This window comes from Eubalaena glacialis, chromosome 8, assembly GCF_028564815.1.
Source record: "Eubalaena glacialis isolate mEubGla1 chromosome 8, mEubGla1.1.hap2.+ XY, whole genome shotgun sequence".
Lineage (NCBI taxonomy): Eukaryota > Metazoa > Chordata > Mammalia > Artiodactyla > Balaenidae > Eubalaena > Eubalaena glacialis.
In genome coordinates, this window is record NC_083723.1 from 128,165,529 (window position 1) to 128,179,864 (window position 14,336).

Consider the following 14,336-nt stretch of genomic DNA (forward strand, 5'->3'; position numbering starts at 1 on the left):
GAAAGTTCATGTTTTTTATAGCTTTGTTTTTATTCTGTTTTCCATGGTTTATTTAATTGATCTCCTATGATTTATTGTGTTTTTACCATTTTTTGTTAGTCCAATAATTTTTGTTTTAATTTCTCAACCTAATGAATTAGTATGGTGTTGTTACCACTTATTAAGTATGTACTTGTGACAAACATAACTCACTTTTGTAGAATCATCATATTTTTAAGCTGGAAAAGACCTTAGAATTGATGTAGCACAGTCCCCTCATTTTCTGATAAAAACAGGTTGCTTTTGGTCTACGTGACGCTTGAAGAGTGGTTGGGCTAAATGATCTAATAGATTCTTTCTAGCCTAAGAGTCATGATTCTAGGTAAATGTCACATATTCTTTTATGCTTCCGCTATTTTTTAAATGATTATGCTTTTAATGCCATTTGAACATCTCAAAATGCACCACACTAAAATTGGATTGGATTTTGAAAAACCAGTACTCCATAATCCCTGTTGTAGACTCAGACATTGCTAATGCTGAAGAATGTATCTGGTGTTTTTGATTGAATGCAGGAAAATAAGCAATTAAATTTGAGACTTTTATATTGAAGAGTGACTTATTTATCTAAACCCTATTCCTTTCTCTTCCACTATGGGCATTTAACTTAATACAATTTTTGCAAAATTTAATCTATTAAAATATTTTGTGTTATACTCAGTACAGTTTACAGTAACTGTGGTAATTAACTCCATAGAGAATTGTGGATACACACTGCATAGTGCTTTTATTCAGTCAGATCGTCCAGTTACTGTTAATGGCCATTTCTCAGGAAAGGACCTGGGGGTGGTCTCAGGAGACCCCAGGGCTGGTGGTCGCACTGTTGAGGAGATAGAGGAGCTCTCTTCTAGTTCCTCAGGAGCCTGGGGGCTGCTACTTGCTCTGTCATAAGCTGACTTGACAACTTTGGGGGTCAGACACCGTCTCAAAGGTCTTTCCCCTGAAAATCCAGTGATTCAGTGTTAATTTCAGCATCCCATAAAAAGTAGATGGGACTAGATGATATATGGGTATTAAAAATACGGAATTCCGTCCTCAGAATACTTTCATCTTCAAGTTTTCATTCCAGGATCATTCCTTGTGCATATTCTCTAATACCACAGGGAAAGCTTTCGTGCTCTTCAGTTCTGCTTGCTACCCAGCTTTGTCTTTGATCTTCTACCTTCTTGTTCTTCTGAGATGGTTCTAAAGTAAGATCACATCCCTTTCTTAAAACCGCATTTTCCTACCATCCTAAACCTTTTTTACTGTGATTTAGTCTCATAAGTTTGAAATTTGATTTTTGACTCCTACCCTTCTAAAATTATACTAGATAGTACCGTCTTTTAAAAAGAGCGTAAAAATGTTTTATGCAGGTTTTTTCTCCTGATTATAACTTTGTGACTAAAAATTATATCCTATTACAAAAATGCAGTATACTAAGTAAAGCTAATTTAAAGTTAAACTTGGTTACCCACAAAGTTCCTTAGCCTTTTTAATCAAATTGATATTATACAGGAGGGGTTTTTAAAGCCTTTAAAATATATTTTTAGATTTAAATTAGTTTTGAGATGTTAGTTAACATTAAAAAACAAATTTTTATGTGTTTGTTTTAAAGGGGGGATGTTAAAATCAGTTAAATATTAAAATATTTTTTAAATTATTAAATATAAAGATTATTAAAATATTTTTAAAATTTTAATGTGTATTGGTAGTAATAATATTAATAATACATAATATTGTGATGTAGTGATATGTTATGATACGTACTCAGAGGGGCAGCAAACTCAACTTGTGCTTTAAAACGGCCCGTCCGGTTCTCTTTGGGGTTGGTCTCATAGGCACAGCTCAGGGCCAGCTTAGCTCCGTAACAGTAGGCAGTGGCTCTCACAGCTGAGGTGCACGGGCTAGTTCTCATTTGTACTCCTTAAGCAGCCTGCTGTAGGAAGGAAGTGATTTGTGGTGTTAATACAGACATTTTCTAAATTGTACATTATTTTCAGTGTATAGCTTTTTTCTTTTTGAAGAAGTATATTGAATGAATATTTGCTAACTCTTTCTTATTTCCCCTGTTCCTTTTTAGGCTTCTCTACAGTTTAGCCTTCAATGCCAGGTTTCTGAGACACCTTTGGTTTCTCATATCTTCTATGACAACACGGATGATCACAGGGTATGTGTTATACAGACTTAGAAATTGAGCTTAAGGACATGGAAAGTGGCGATCTAATAAAAAGCACTGTAAGAAGGTACTTTTAAGTACTACTTATACTTAGCTTATTTCATATTAGAAGAAAAATTCTAGATGGTCTCAATTTCACAAAGTGAAAAAATTAATGCCTAACTTTACAGTTGTTTATCTGTGTATATTATTAAGAGTATGGCTCTCTCTGAGGGTAAATTTGTTTTAAAAATCCTAGTCAGGACTTCCCTGATGGCCCAGTGGTTAAGACTCCTCTGCAGGTGGTATGGGTTCAATCCCTGGTTGGGAACTAAGATCCCGCGTGCCGTGTGGCACAGCCAAAAAAAAAAACTAGTCATGTTTTGAAAATCAGAAACTTGAAATTTCTTTGCTTCGTATGTCTTTTCTCTGCTTTTGATAGTGAAAATATAGATTTGAAGCAAATTTACCACCATTACAAACATTAAAACATATAAAGTATTGTAGAAATTGGTTTCTAAACCTTTTTGTTGAAATAATTTGATTTTTTATGTGAATCATGTAACTTGAAAGCTAGAATCTTTAATGTACATATTTATTGAATGCATAATATGTAGAGAATTTAATATTCAAAAATCCTTCATGGTAAATGGACGGAGGCTATTACCATGATGAATTTCTCCTCTGTCTGGGGTCTGAGCCAATCCTTCTGTGCTGTAGTGTGAAAAGAAGTGTGTAACTCAGTTCACTGGAGACTCAGCTTCTAAAGTGTACTCGCACGCTGTGGAGATCACAGCCAGCACCGTATTGCCTGCAGCCGCGGGCCAGCCTGTCCGGGGAAGGAAAGCACTTCTTCGTTTTAGAGCAAGCCTTTGGAAAGAAGAGGGTTTCCGTTTTTTATATATATATATATTTATATTATATTATTTATTTATTTTTGGCTGCATTGGGTCTTTGTTGCTGTGTGCGGGCTTTCTCTAGTTGTGGCGAGCGGGGGCTACTCTTCGTTGCGGTGCGCGGGCTTCTCATTGCGGTGGCTTCTCTTGTTGCAGAGCACGGGCTCTAGGCACGCAGGGCTTCAGTAGTTGCAGCACGTGGGCTTCAGTAGTTGTGGCTTGTGGGCTCTAGAGTGCAGGCTCTGTAGTTGTGGCGCACGGGCTTAGTTGCTCCGCGGCATGCGGGATCTTCCCGGACCAGGGCTCGAACCCATGTCCCCTGCATCGGCAGGCAGATTCTTAACCACTGCGCCAGCAGGGAAGTCCTCCTTTCCTTTTTCAAACAAATTTTATATTCTTTTGAGACAAGAAATAGCCTTACTGGTGGGTGAGTTTGGGGTGTCCAGCATTTCACTGTGCATCCACCTGCAGTCTCCCTTGGTCTGTGACACGGTACACGTGTGGCGCTCTTGGGTCTCAAGCTTGTCACTGTGGTGTGTGGAGGACGAGATGGTCCCGTTTCAGCACCTTCGGGTGAGTCCCAGCCAGCCCTGTGCCAAAGGAGCCCAGGTCCAGTCCTCTTCTCACTGCTAGAGGAAGGGCAGGGTACTCGTAGGTAACTTTGAGTTACTTTCATGTTTTTTTCATGTAATTTTAATGCATCTTGCATGACTGAAGGGAGTTTTGAATGACGGCAGTGGAGCTGATGAAACTCAGAGGGTGGAGCCATGTATCTCGTACCAGCAGTGTGCGGCGGCAGTAGAGATGTGAGAGAGAGAGCCGAAGGTCTAGAAAATATCTTTTATATCCTGTGATTTTCACATTAAGATGTAAGGTTTCTAGTTGTGTGTGTGTGTGTTTCAAACACTTATGACTATGCCCGCCTTGGCATTCACGAATGACAGGTTTGTTTAGGGCAAAAGAAGATTGGGGATCATTGGAACCGGAAGTGATCATTGATCTCCAAGTGTCTCAGCTTAGCAACAGAGGTCCTGTCCTGGCTCTGCCTGATGGTTGCCTGTTTGTTTATGGCATTTGTCTCCTGGTGAGGAGATGGAGTCATGGTGCGTGAAAGAAAAATGAGATAGTATTGATTATATTAAATTATTAATATTATAAGTTAGTAAAGTTATACAAATTTTTAAAAACTCATTATTTCTTAAAAGCTCATTTGAGAATGAATTTCTTTGTAATTTAATTTATTAAAATAAAGTCCCTTAAGAAACTTACAGTGTATTAACACATTCCTAATGTGTATCTCATCCTGTTTATTATTGGAATAAAGTTAAGATGAAATGCCTGATTTTCCTGAAAATGGCTTTAAGTGTAACTTGAAAACATCAATGGTTTCGTGGCGGGACTTACACAGCTGGGACTCCTGAGCTTCAGCGAGCGTAAAGCTCATTAGAGGAGCGTGTCAGAGTGCAGACTGCTTTGCCCCAGCCCTGAGGCTTGGGTTCGGGGCCTGGGTTAGAAGCCCGGATCTGTGGCCTCACGGGCTCCTCGGTGACCGGGCTGCAGGTGAAGCTGGAGGGGCGTATGGGCAGCTGGTTTCTGTTTTCTGATAGGCCTCTCTTTACCAGAGCCTAACCTGAGGGTGTTTTGCCCTGTCACGGGCCTGTGTGGTGAGGCTGGTGTGGTTCGTTTATTGTCTTTAGCTCAGTAGGGCCTGTTTTGAGTATATCCTGCCCATTTCTTTTCACATTGACTCCAGTGGTTAGTAGTACTTACAGTAGCCCTCTTAAAGCTTTTCAAGGCAAGAATGCATTCACTAGAAGCTTCTAGAGACGACGAGAAGCTCTTTCACTTAAGGGGGAGGGGGGCAGTTGCCCGGCCCCCTGTGGAAACCCCGGTTCTGAGGGTGTGTACAGAGGTGAGTGTTTGTCTGAGGTCTCGTCTGTGCTCCTAATCCAGCCAACTCTCCGAGTCACGAATCAGTGTCTTTCCTTTCATTACAGTAAATTACGGACTTTTTATTTGCACATAAGTCTTTGACCTGTTCTGAGAGGAGCATCTGAGTCAGTGTTGATGGCAGAAAGAGCAGCCAGCAGAGAATCAGGAGACGTGTTTCATTTCAGTCCCAGCTGGATGAGGCCCCAGGCGCGCAGCTGACCCTTCCTGCCCGTCACGCCTCCTGTCGTTCACATGAACATGGTTAATTCCTTTTGCTTACCTCACAGGGGGTAAAAGAGAACAAATAAACTAATGGTGAATAATTGCCCTAATCTTTCTTTAGGGAAGCAGTGTAAGAGTTTTATGCGTCCCGGCATATATGTGCATAACTGACGCCGATGCTGAATTTAGACCCAAGGATTATTGACGGGTCACAGCTGAAAGCGGCTTTATCGCCCTCTTAGATTCAGGAAATACTTTCTCCACATTGCAGTTGCTTAACTCGACCTGTGCCATGTCCCCCTAAATAGTGTTTGTCAATATTATCCATTGTTTCTGTACTTCTGCAGTTAGTGACAAGGGAACTAAAAGATACAAACTATTAGTTTTACCAGCATCAGCAAAACAAATGACCTTACCCTTTTGTTCTCCTGTGTGGATGGCACAGGGCTAGGCTTGGTGGGGGTGACCTGGGGGAGAAGGGGGCTGCTGTCCTCTTGGGACTTGGCCACTGCTGTGCGGCGCCCCAGGCACACAGCCTTTTTCTGTCGTCCCCAGGTTGGCAAGGAGCGAAGACAGCGTGCCTGTCCCTTTGTGTCTGCCCTCGCTGCACTTTTATTTTGCACGGATGGCTTTCACTCGGCGTGGTGCTCTGTGCTGAGCGCTGGGGCCGCGCGGGGTGCTGGCCCGAGTGTGCCGCTCCTCTGCGGGAGCCGAGCCCAGGCTGCACAGCCGGGCCCTGCGCTCCAGCCCCGGTGGTGGCCTGCTGTTCCCTGAACTGTGCCCCGTGGACACCCTAGAGCTCCAGGTGGCTCATCCGAGCTGACCAGAGCCCCCAGTGAGGACAGCGCCTCAGCCAGGCCTCAGCTCCTGCTCTGCTCGCCCATGTGACTTGGGGCAGCGGTGGGCCGGCCCCTGGGGAATTTGCGGTCCTGACTCCTGGTCACATGTCACCTCCTAGATAACTGTGGTTTGGGGGAAATTGATGTTCGATGTGCAGGTGCGGATGGAGGAAGATGAGAGATCGATCTTGCCCACAAGGTCTGCGAACCCAGGACCGCCGGACACACTGGAGAGGCGGCGGGGCTTTATCGTTGGGGAGGAGCTCACGGGGAGCCTCTGGGAGCTGAGTGCTCAGCGAGAGAGGGAGCCGCGTTTAACCAGGAGGGAGAAGGAGACGTGATAGCTTGCAGCTCTTGGGAGGGGAAAGAGACCGGCGCACTTTAGAGCTGCCCCAGGCGGTCTCGGGCCTCCTCGTAAAAGTGGGAGCAGTAAACAGTAACGGTAACGGGGCTGGTAGGTGGAAACAAGGCCCAGCATCTAAAGGGGAGACAGCCTGAAGGTTCTAATTTGGGCTCAACATTTAACTGTTTTGAATGTTCCTAAATGTAAGTGGCTGGATAAATTTTTCATGAGACCAGACCCATCTGCCTTTGTAGAGGGGGAAGGGGGTGGTTTTCAACATAAAAGTAAAGTGTGTGTCTTTAAGAGTGGCGTTACTTACTCTCTGTTCTTCCAGTGAACCTTGGGACCACTGGCTCACTCTCAAATTACTAAGTTTATCCAGTTGAAGATAGTAGCAGGAGCATTAATAAAGAGTGGTGGCTTGGTGTCCTATTCTTTCATTTATGTTATTTGTTAACCTATATTATTAGAATGATTTTGCCTCCCCTGGAAGTAGTTTAATTACTAATGTAAACGTTATTTTCCCTGATTATATTTGTCTGATGTCATGTCTTAATTTGTTCCCAAACTAAATCATTGTGGTTTTTTTTCTCCTTTTTCCCAATTCTAGGTCTATGGTACCATTGCTTCAGGTGATATCAAGGGGTTCTCCTATGTCTTTTGAAGATTCTAGTAGAATCATCCCACTCTTTTACCTTTTCAGCTCCTTGTTTAGTCATTCACTGATTTCCATACATGATAATGAATTCTTCGGTGATCCCATAGAAGGTAAGAATTTTGAGGAATTGGTTTGTTGCTGGCCTCATGGCCTGTCCATTTTCATACGTGATAGAAAAGTTTTAAGCCTTTTAAGTCTTTCAGTGTGTGTTAAGAAATGAAAAAAAAAAACCCCAAATATGATAGAAACTTGGATTATGTGTTTCAGTTGTAGGTCAGAGACAATCATCAATGATGCCTTTTACTTTAGAAGAGCTGATAATGCTGTCTCGATGCCTTCGAGATGCGTGCTTAGGGATCATCAAGTTGGCTTATCCAGAAACAAAACCGGAAGTTCGAGAAGAATATATTATAGCATTTCAAAGTATCGGAGTTACTACTAATTCTGAAATGCAGCGGTGTATACAGATGGAACAGAAGCGATGGGTTCAGTTATTTAAGGTAACGAGTATATGAATATTTTTGTTGACTGAGGTTAAAGTACAGATTATTTTGAATTGACTCATTTTAGAAGAATAGAAATACAGGTCTGTTTCAGGCATAATTGTTAGTTTGAAAAACTTTTAAGAAAAGTCATTTTCATTTTACATTTGCCTCCTTTTAAAGCCTTGTTTTTACATTGTTTACATGTATCTTTTATAAATTGCCCCAAGTACTTCCAATGACAAGGTGATGTATAGTTAAAATTTTTTTAATGTTTTCAGTTTTATTTTTCACTAAAAAATCTCTTACAGATTTTATGTATTTAATCTTTTAAGAAATTGAGTAACAAAGGTAGAATAAGATCATTAACTTATTGCAAGTTGAATATAAATTATTTTAAAATATCTTCATTTTTAACCATGCAGAAAGAGAAGTTATGAGTTACCGTGGCTGGAATGTTGGCAGGAAACCACCACCACTGAGAATAGGACTACTGGGGTAGAAAAAAAGAAAAGAAAAAGGGTGCTTGACTTCCCATGAAATTTCTGCAGCAAACACATCTAGTCAGCTAAAATCGCTCATTAAAGGAGTGAGAGCAGAAGAAATGCATTTTCCAAATTGAATGCTAGATTTACAGTCCGTTTAATACTGGCGACCTCTCGCACGCTAATGTTCAGTTCGAGTCATCAGCTGTCCCTTTAGGTCTTTTATCACTGCTTTTGTCAAGCTATCTATTTAATTGAAAGAAGTTAATTGAATGAAAATGATCAACTAAGCTTGTATTAATATTGCTAATGGAACTTTCTTCTTGGCCATGTTTGGAGAAAGATGTCAAGCTAGACTTTAGGAAAGGCCCATTAATGCTTGCACTTAACCTGATGGGCTAATTAAGGACTGCTTATTCATCCTACGAGCACGCGATAGGCTCTGTCCAGCCCATTCTGCCCGATTTTACAACACATTTCACTTATGAGCACAAGCGTTAGTAGCAGTGAGAGTAACTGATCATGTTTTGATTGCACTGAATACGGTGCTAATGCATCACTGAATTTATCATTTGTGCAGATTGATGTAATATATGTTTGCACAATTTATTTCAATTACCTGTCTCTATATTTCTAAGTAAACTTTTAGGGTCACTTGTTGAGCCCTTTAATATATCCTTGCTTAAAGACTGACACTTTTGCATCTTTTCTAAGTTAAAAATAAGCTATATCGCCCATTTAAAACTTGTAATTCTTATGTAAGCTTTTCCTGGATGTGGGTATTAATGGTAGCATGTATGTTTTTCTTTTAAGTATTTAATTAAACTCTGGGATCTTTGTTAGTAAAACTTTTCATTATGTATGTTATCAGGTTTTGTGTACAGTATCAGATAATTTCATTATTTTATAGCACCTATACAGAATTTCATAATTTTCATATGACAGGCTTATCTTTAGGACCCAGAAGCGTCTGAATTTAATAATGCTGTATAAGGTGCTTTTTCCCTGGTCCTATTTTATTTTGGTTAACCATTAAATGAAAATTTTGTAGTGAATTTTTTCTTATGCCTCAGAATGACTCATTACTACTTTATTAAGGATTGAGGTTTTTTTTGTTTTTTTTTTTAAGAATTAGGGTAAAAGTTCACCTTTTTTGGAACAGGATTGTTTTAGGTTTGAAATTGAGTTGTTATAAAGATCTTCTGAGTTTAGAACAGACTTGTTTGAAGACAAGTTTCTGAATAAGATTCCTGTTCTTTGAAAAAGATTTTTTTTTTTTTGTACTGCCTGCTATTGAGCTGAGCCCAGAAAACAAAACAAAACAAAACAAAATCAAGGCAAGTCTTTGAAAGGATTCAGCTGCTATTAGTTTTTCTTTTAAGAAAAAATTATCCTTAATATGAAATAATAAGAATTTAACCCTCAGTGATTGCTATGTTTCAGACAATATTCTAAGGGCTTTACATTTATTAGTTCATGTAAAGCAATAATTCTGTGAGGAGGATACTATAATTATCCCCATTTTACAGATGAGGTCACATAGCTAGTAGATGATGGAGGCAGCGTGTGAACTCAGCTGCTCCTCTCCATTGTCCCTCTGAAAAGTATGAAAGTAAACGTTTAGCACTTTCTGTATATTTATTTCAGTGTCAGATTTTAGCTGAAGAATTCAAGGTAGAATCAACCAAAGAAAGTAGTAGCATTTTGCCAGTGACTTCCTGCCTTCTGTTGATTTTGACAGAGTTGCACATGATGAGACCTGACTCCTTCAACCACCAACCATTTTCATTTTTCAGCCTCCTGATGGTCCTCTCAGACTAATTTCTGAGAGAGGCTCTGGGGGCTGGTCACAGAACATAGACTTTTAAGTGGATGGAGTCATCTTTCTTTGTCACTGTAAGAATTGAGGTCAGTTTCCAAGCCCTGCATTGACACTGCTAAAACAGTTTATGCATTTATCAAATTTATAAACTCCTCTTGAGGTGTAATTTACAGCTATAATCGCTTTAGCCCTGTGAGGCGATGGGAGCTCCTGTTTGATTTGCCTTTGTGTGCAGCTGCCAAACTGAACTGGAGCCGCCTGAAAGAAGGGACCGGGAGGGAGGCCTCGCGCCTGCCTTACCTGCGTGCACCGCACAGACAGACAGGGCTGCAATACAAGGGGAGTTTCACTCTCCTGGTGGTTGGTTTGCATTTTTCAGTTTCGAAAAGACTCTTTAAAAAAGTTAACCATGAAAGCCACAGCAGTGCCTCGTTGTAACAGAAACGTGCCGCTATTAACTGTCAGTGTCGGCCAGTGAGGCGAACCCAGGCTCCCTTCGAGGTGGCAGAGCTGCCCCGTGTCCTTCTCTATGTTTGACTTCAAGAAATAATTTTGTAGTGTTATAAACATGCTGCAGAATACTTTGACTTTTAAAATAAACCAACTTTAACAAATAGTCACTGTTGACAGCAGGAATCCTTACACTTAATGACTTCTGTAGGCTAGAGTGTCGTTGTTGTCAATTATTTAAGCACCCGCGGTGTTTATCCCAGGACATTGGCTCCACCCTGTGCTGGGGAGTCATAAGTGAAGTGGACGGAGTCCCTGTTCTTTGAGTATCACTACATGATGAAAAAGAGAGACTTTGAACTGAGGACGTTGAGCTAGAACAAAGCCAAGAGTACGCAGGATGGAAAAAAGAACTGCTGAAGTCATTCTAAACTTTGGATTACACTAGGAAAATCGTCATTCTGGCCTTTTATGAGATGATAATCTTAAGAGCTGGTACTTTACTGGTTTTTCTTGTATTTCATTTTTTTAAAAAAATCATTTATTTATTTATTTATTTATGGCTGCGTTGGGTCTTCGTTGCTGCGCGCGGGCTTTCTCTAGTTGTGGCGAGCGGGGGCTACCCTTCGTTGCGGTGCGCGGGCTTCTCATTGTGGTGGCTTCTCTTGTTGCGGAGCACGGGCTCTAGGCGTGCGGGCTTCAGTAGTTGTGGCGCGCGGGCTTAGTCGCTCCGTGGCATATGGGATCTTCCCGGACCAGGGCTCGAACCCGTGTCCTTTGCATTGGCAGATGGATTCTTAACCACTGCACCACCAGTGAAGCCCTGTATTTCATTTTTACATATTCTTCATTATGAAATCAAAATCTAAAAAATTCTTTATTGTATGTTTATCACATCACACATTTACCACACTTAGGTACCCATAAATTATGTGCTGTGTCCTATGCTTTGTTTTGAAGTTTTAAAATAATTACCTAAGATGTTCGAATTTACATACCAGATTTAAGATAAAAAGAGATTATTACAGTTGCCTTTCAAAATTTGGACTATATGTATTTTTTTGTTGCAATAATAAAGCTAAATATCAGTGATCTCCATTCAGAAATATCATAGTTGAACATCCGTTGCTCTAAGTCATCATCAGATATATTATTATTTATATATATAAATTTATTCTATGATGTAATATATGTAATGCTTAAGATTATTTCCCTAAGTTCATTAGTCAAGATTTTCTTGTGATCATCATAGCCAGTGAAGTTTCATACATACAGTAATCTTGTGGAATAGTGCGTGTTAATTTAAAATCTTTAACTTGGACCGTTGTCAGGTGTGATTTTTATGAGTCATCTGTGTGTTTCTAATCAGTCATCTGCTTGGTCCTTTTAACATTGGGGTTAAGGGAAACCTGCTTGTAGGTGTCACCTGTTCTGTTTTTTGTTGTTTTTCTTTTGTCTGCGCGGCTTGTGGGATCTTAGTTCCCCGACCAGGGATTGAACCCTGGCCCTCAGCAGTGAAAGCCCAGAGTCCCAATCCCTGGACTACCAGGGAATTCCCTGGTATCACCTGTTTTTTATTTCAGTGGCGAATAATCAAACACGCATAACAGTTTTGTGCATTTCTGAGTATTTGCTTCAGTAATTTTGTTAGTTTTTGAGTATTAAAGTTTAGATCCAGCGCGGAAGAAGATGACATGGGAGACAAGAGTTAAACGTATCACGTAAAATATAATACTACTATATTTATAACTGTTAAAGTCTGCCAAAACTGTGTATTGTGTGAGGTACATGTAGTTATCCCAGTGTCTGCTTGTTTGCTGTTTTATTTCATATTTCTTAACACACTGGTTCTCAAGTCTCACTGTGTTTCACGATCTCCTAGGGATCAGTTAACAATTACTGACGGGCTCACCTCAGGTGAACTAAGTTCCAGTTGCTGTTGGTGGTGCCCGTTGGGGTGTTTGTCAGCAGGAGGTTCTGAAATGCAGCTGGGTTGACCCACAGGCCTGACTGTGCGGTGAATTCCCTTTGGGCAGATATTAGTAACCTCTGATCTCAGTTTGCAGACTTGCACCCCATGACTGACGTTAATCCTGCCAGGCTCTCGGTGCTGGTCCTGTCTTCTGTAGTAGGCATATCTGTGCGACGAGATTTGATAAAATTAACTGAAAGAGAAACTGTCTTTTGATCTCAACACTGGGCGTCGGTATTGATCCAGTGTGAAATCGTTACTTCAATTTTCCTTACCTCTGCCACTCTTTCGTCAGTTTACGTGGTTTTTTAATGGTTACCTATGTAAACTTTGCTTTTTCAGTACTAAATATTTCTAGCAGTTTGTGATACTGAAAATGAATGCAGAGAAAGGAAATGTGTTTAAAGGTGTTCTGAGGGCTTCCCTGGTGGCGCAGTGGTTGAGAATCTGCCTGCTAATGCAGGGGACACGAGTTCGAGCCCTGGTCTGGGAAGATCCCACATGCCACGGAGCAACTAGGCCCTTGAGCCACAACTACTGAGCCTGCGCGTCTGGAGCCTGTGCTTCGCAACGAGAGGCCACGATAGTGAGAGGCCCGCGCACCGCGATGAAGAGTGGCCCCCGCTTGCCGCAACTAGAGAAAGCCCTAGCACAGAAACGAAGACCCAACATAGCAACCAATCAATCAATCAATCAAAAATAAATAAATAAATCTTAAAAGCAGAAACCTACCATTTAAAAAAAAAAAAAGGTGTTCTGAAATCACAGAATGGATCCAGTTAAAATTTTCATGGTTACTTAAAATTTGTATTTTTCTCTAAAACTTAGAAGAAAAATAGTTAAAGGAGAAGAATGTTCTTAGGGGATCTGACATTTCTAAAATATTTGGGGAATTGGTCCAGGGCTCATATTGCCAGATTTAACACATGAAAATATGTGTCACCCAGTTAAATTTGGATTTCAGATAAACAACAAATGCATTTTAGATACAAGTATGTCCTGTGCAATATTTTGGATACATTTATACTTTTTAAAAATCAATATTTGAGACATATACTTTGAATAAAGCAATATTTGGGTCATATTTATACTAAAAAATTCATTTGACGTTTATCTGGAATTCAACTTTGTCTAGGTGTCCTGTATTTTCTCTGGCAGTCCTATTTAGGGCTCGTCTTCAAGTTTTCTTTCCTGTCAGCTTTAGTTTGTTAAGATATGCTTTTTCCACAGTGCCGTCTGTTGACATCCCTTCCTTGCCGTATCTGAGGCCCACATCACTTTGTACCTTCTGCTTTCCTCCTTTCTCCCCCGACCCCCGCCGCCTCCCTTCCCACCTCTCTCTTTCTCTCTTATATTTTTGAAAGAGGATCGGTGATACTAGGATAGGACATTTTATGTTACTTCTTTTTCATATTTAGAATATGAAAATATGAAAGGGAATGCCATATATTGAAACTTTATAATGTTTAATTTCACAGTAATTTAAAAGAGGAATGTAAATTATGGCATTAATTACCTCTTAGATAGTTTGATAATGTTTGTAACCTATAGAAAAGAAATGTCCTCATCAGCATAGATTGGATCGTGGTGAATACCAGGAGGTGGATGACAGCTTGCTCCTTGGGGTTAGGCAGCTGTGAACTTGAGCGTGTGCAGTGGGGATGGTGTCAAGAGTCTGGGGTGATGTGTGAGAGCCATAAGTTAATGGGTGCAATTAAATAAACGCACATAAGTGTTTGTCAGAAAGCACGTCTTTTGTCAACAGTTGTGGTGTGTTGGGGGTAAATTTCAGCACAATGTCTATTAAATCCAAATTTACTCAAAATACCGATGTAATTGGTTAGGTAAAAGGAGAGGTAAGACATAATGTGCGTCCTGCCACAAGACTGTACTTCACTCTCCACTGTTGGAAGAGCATCTGTTGGTGCGATCTGTGTGGACCCGACTGAATTTGTCCCAGACCCAGAGAGCACGTGGAATGAACTTATTGGGATCTCGTCTTTTCTTCTGAAGAGCAGTAGCGAGAGACTTTCCAGAGTTGGTGCCGTAGGTCAATGGC

At 40.6% G+C, this 14,336-nt stretch overlaps 1 protein-coding gene across 4 annotated transcripts in view; it reads left to right on the forward strand.

The window, feature by feature from the left end:
* The window catches only part of UBE3C (ubiquitin protein ligase E3C), a 123,272-nt gene that overhangs the window by 50,037 nt on the left and 58,899 nt on the right, over positions 1–14,336 (forward strand). For all 4 annotated transcript variants that reach the window (XM_061199001.1, XM_061198999.1, XM_061199000.1 and 1 more), the window contains exons 11-13: positions 2,102–2,188; positions 7,019–7,176; positions 7,334–7,566. In XM_061199001.1, the coding sequence (XP_061054984.1) occupies positions 2,102–2,188; positions 7,019–7,176; positions 7,334–7,566 (478 nt within the window). The remainder of the gene's footprint in view (positions 1–2,101; positions 2,189–7,018; positions 7,177–7,333; positions 7,567–14,336) is intronic.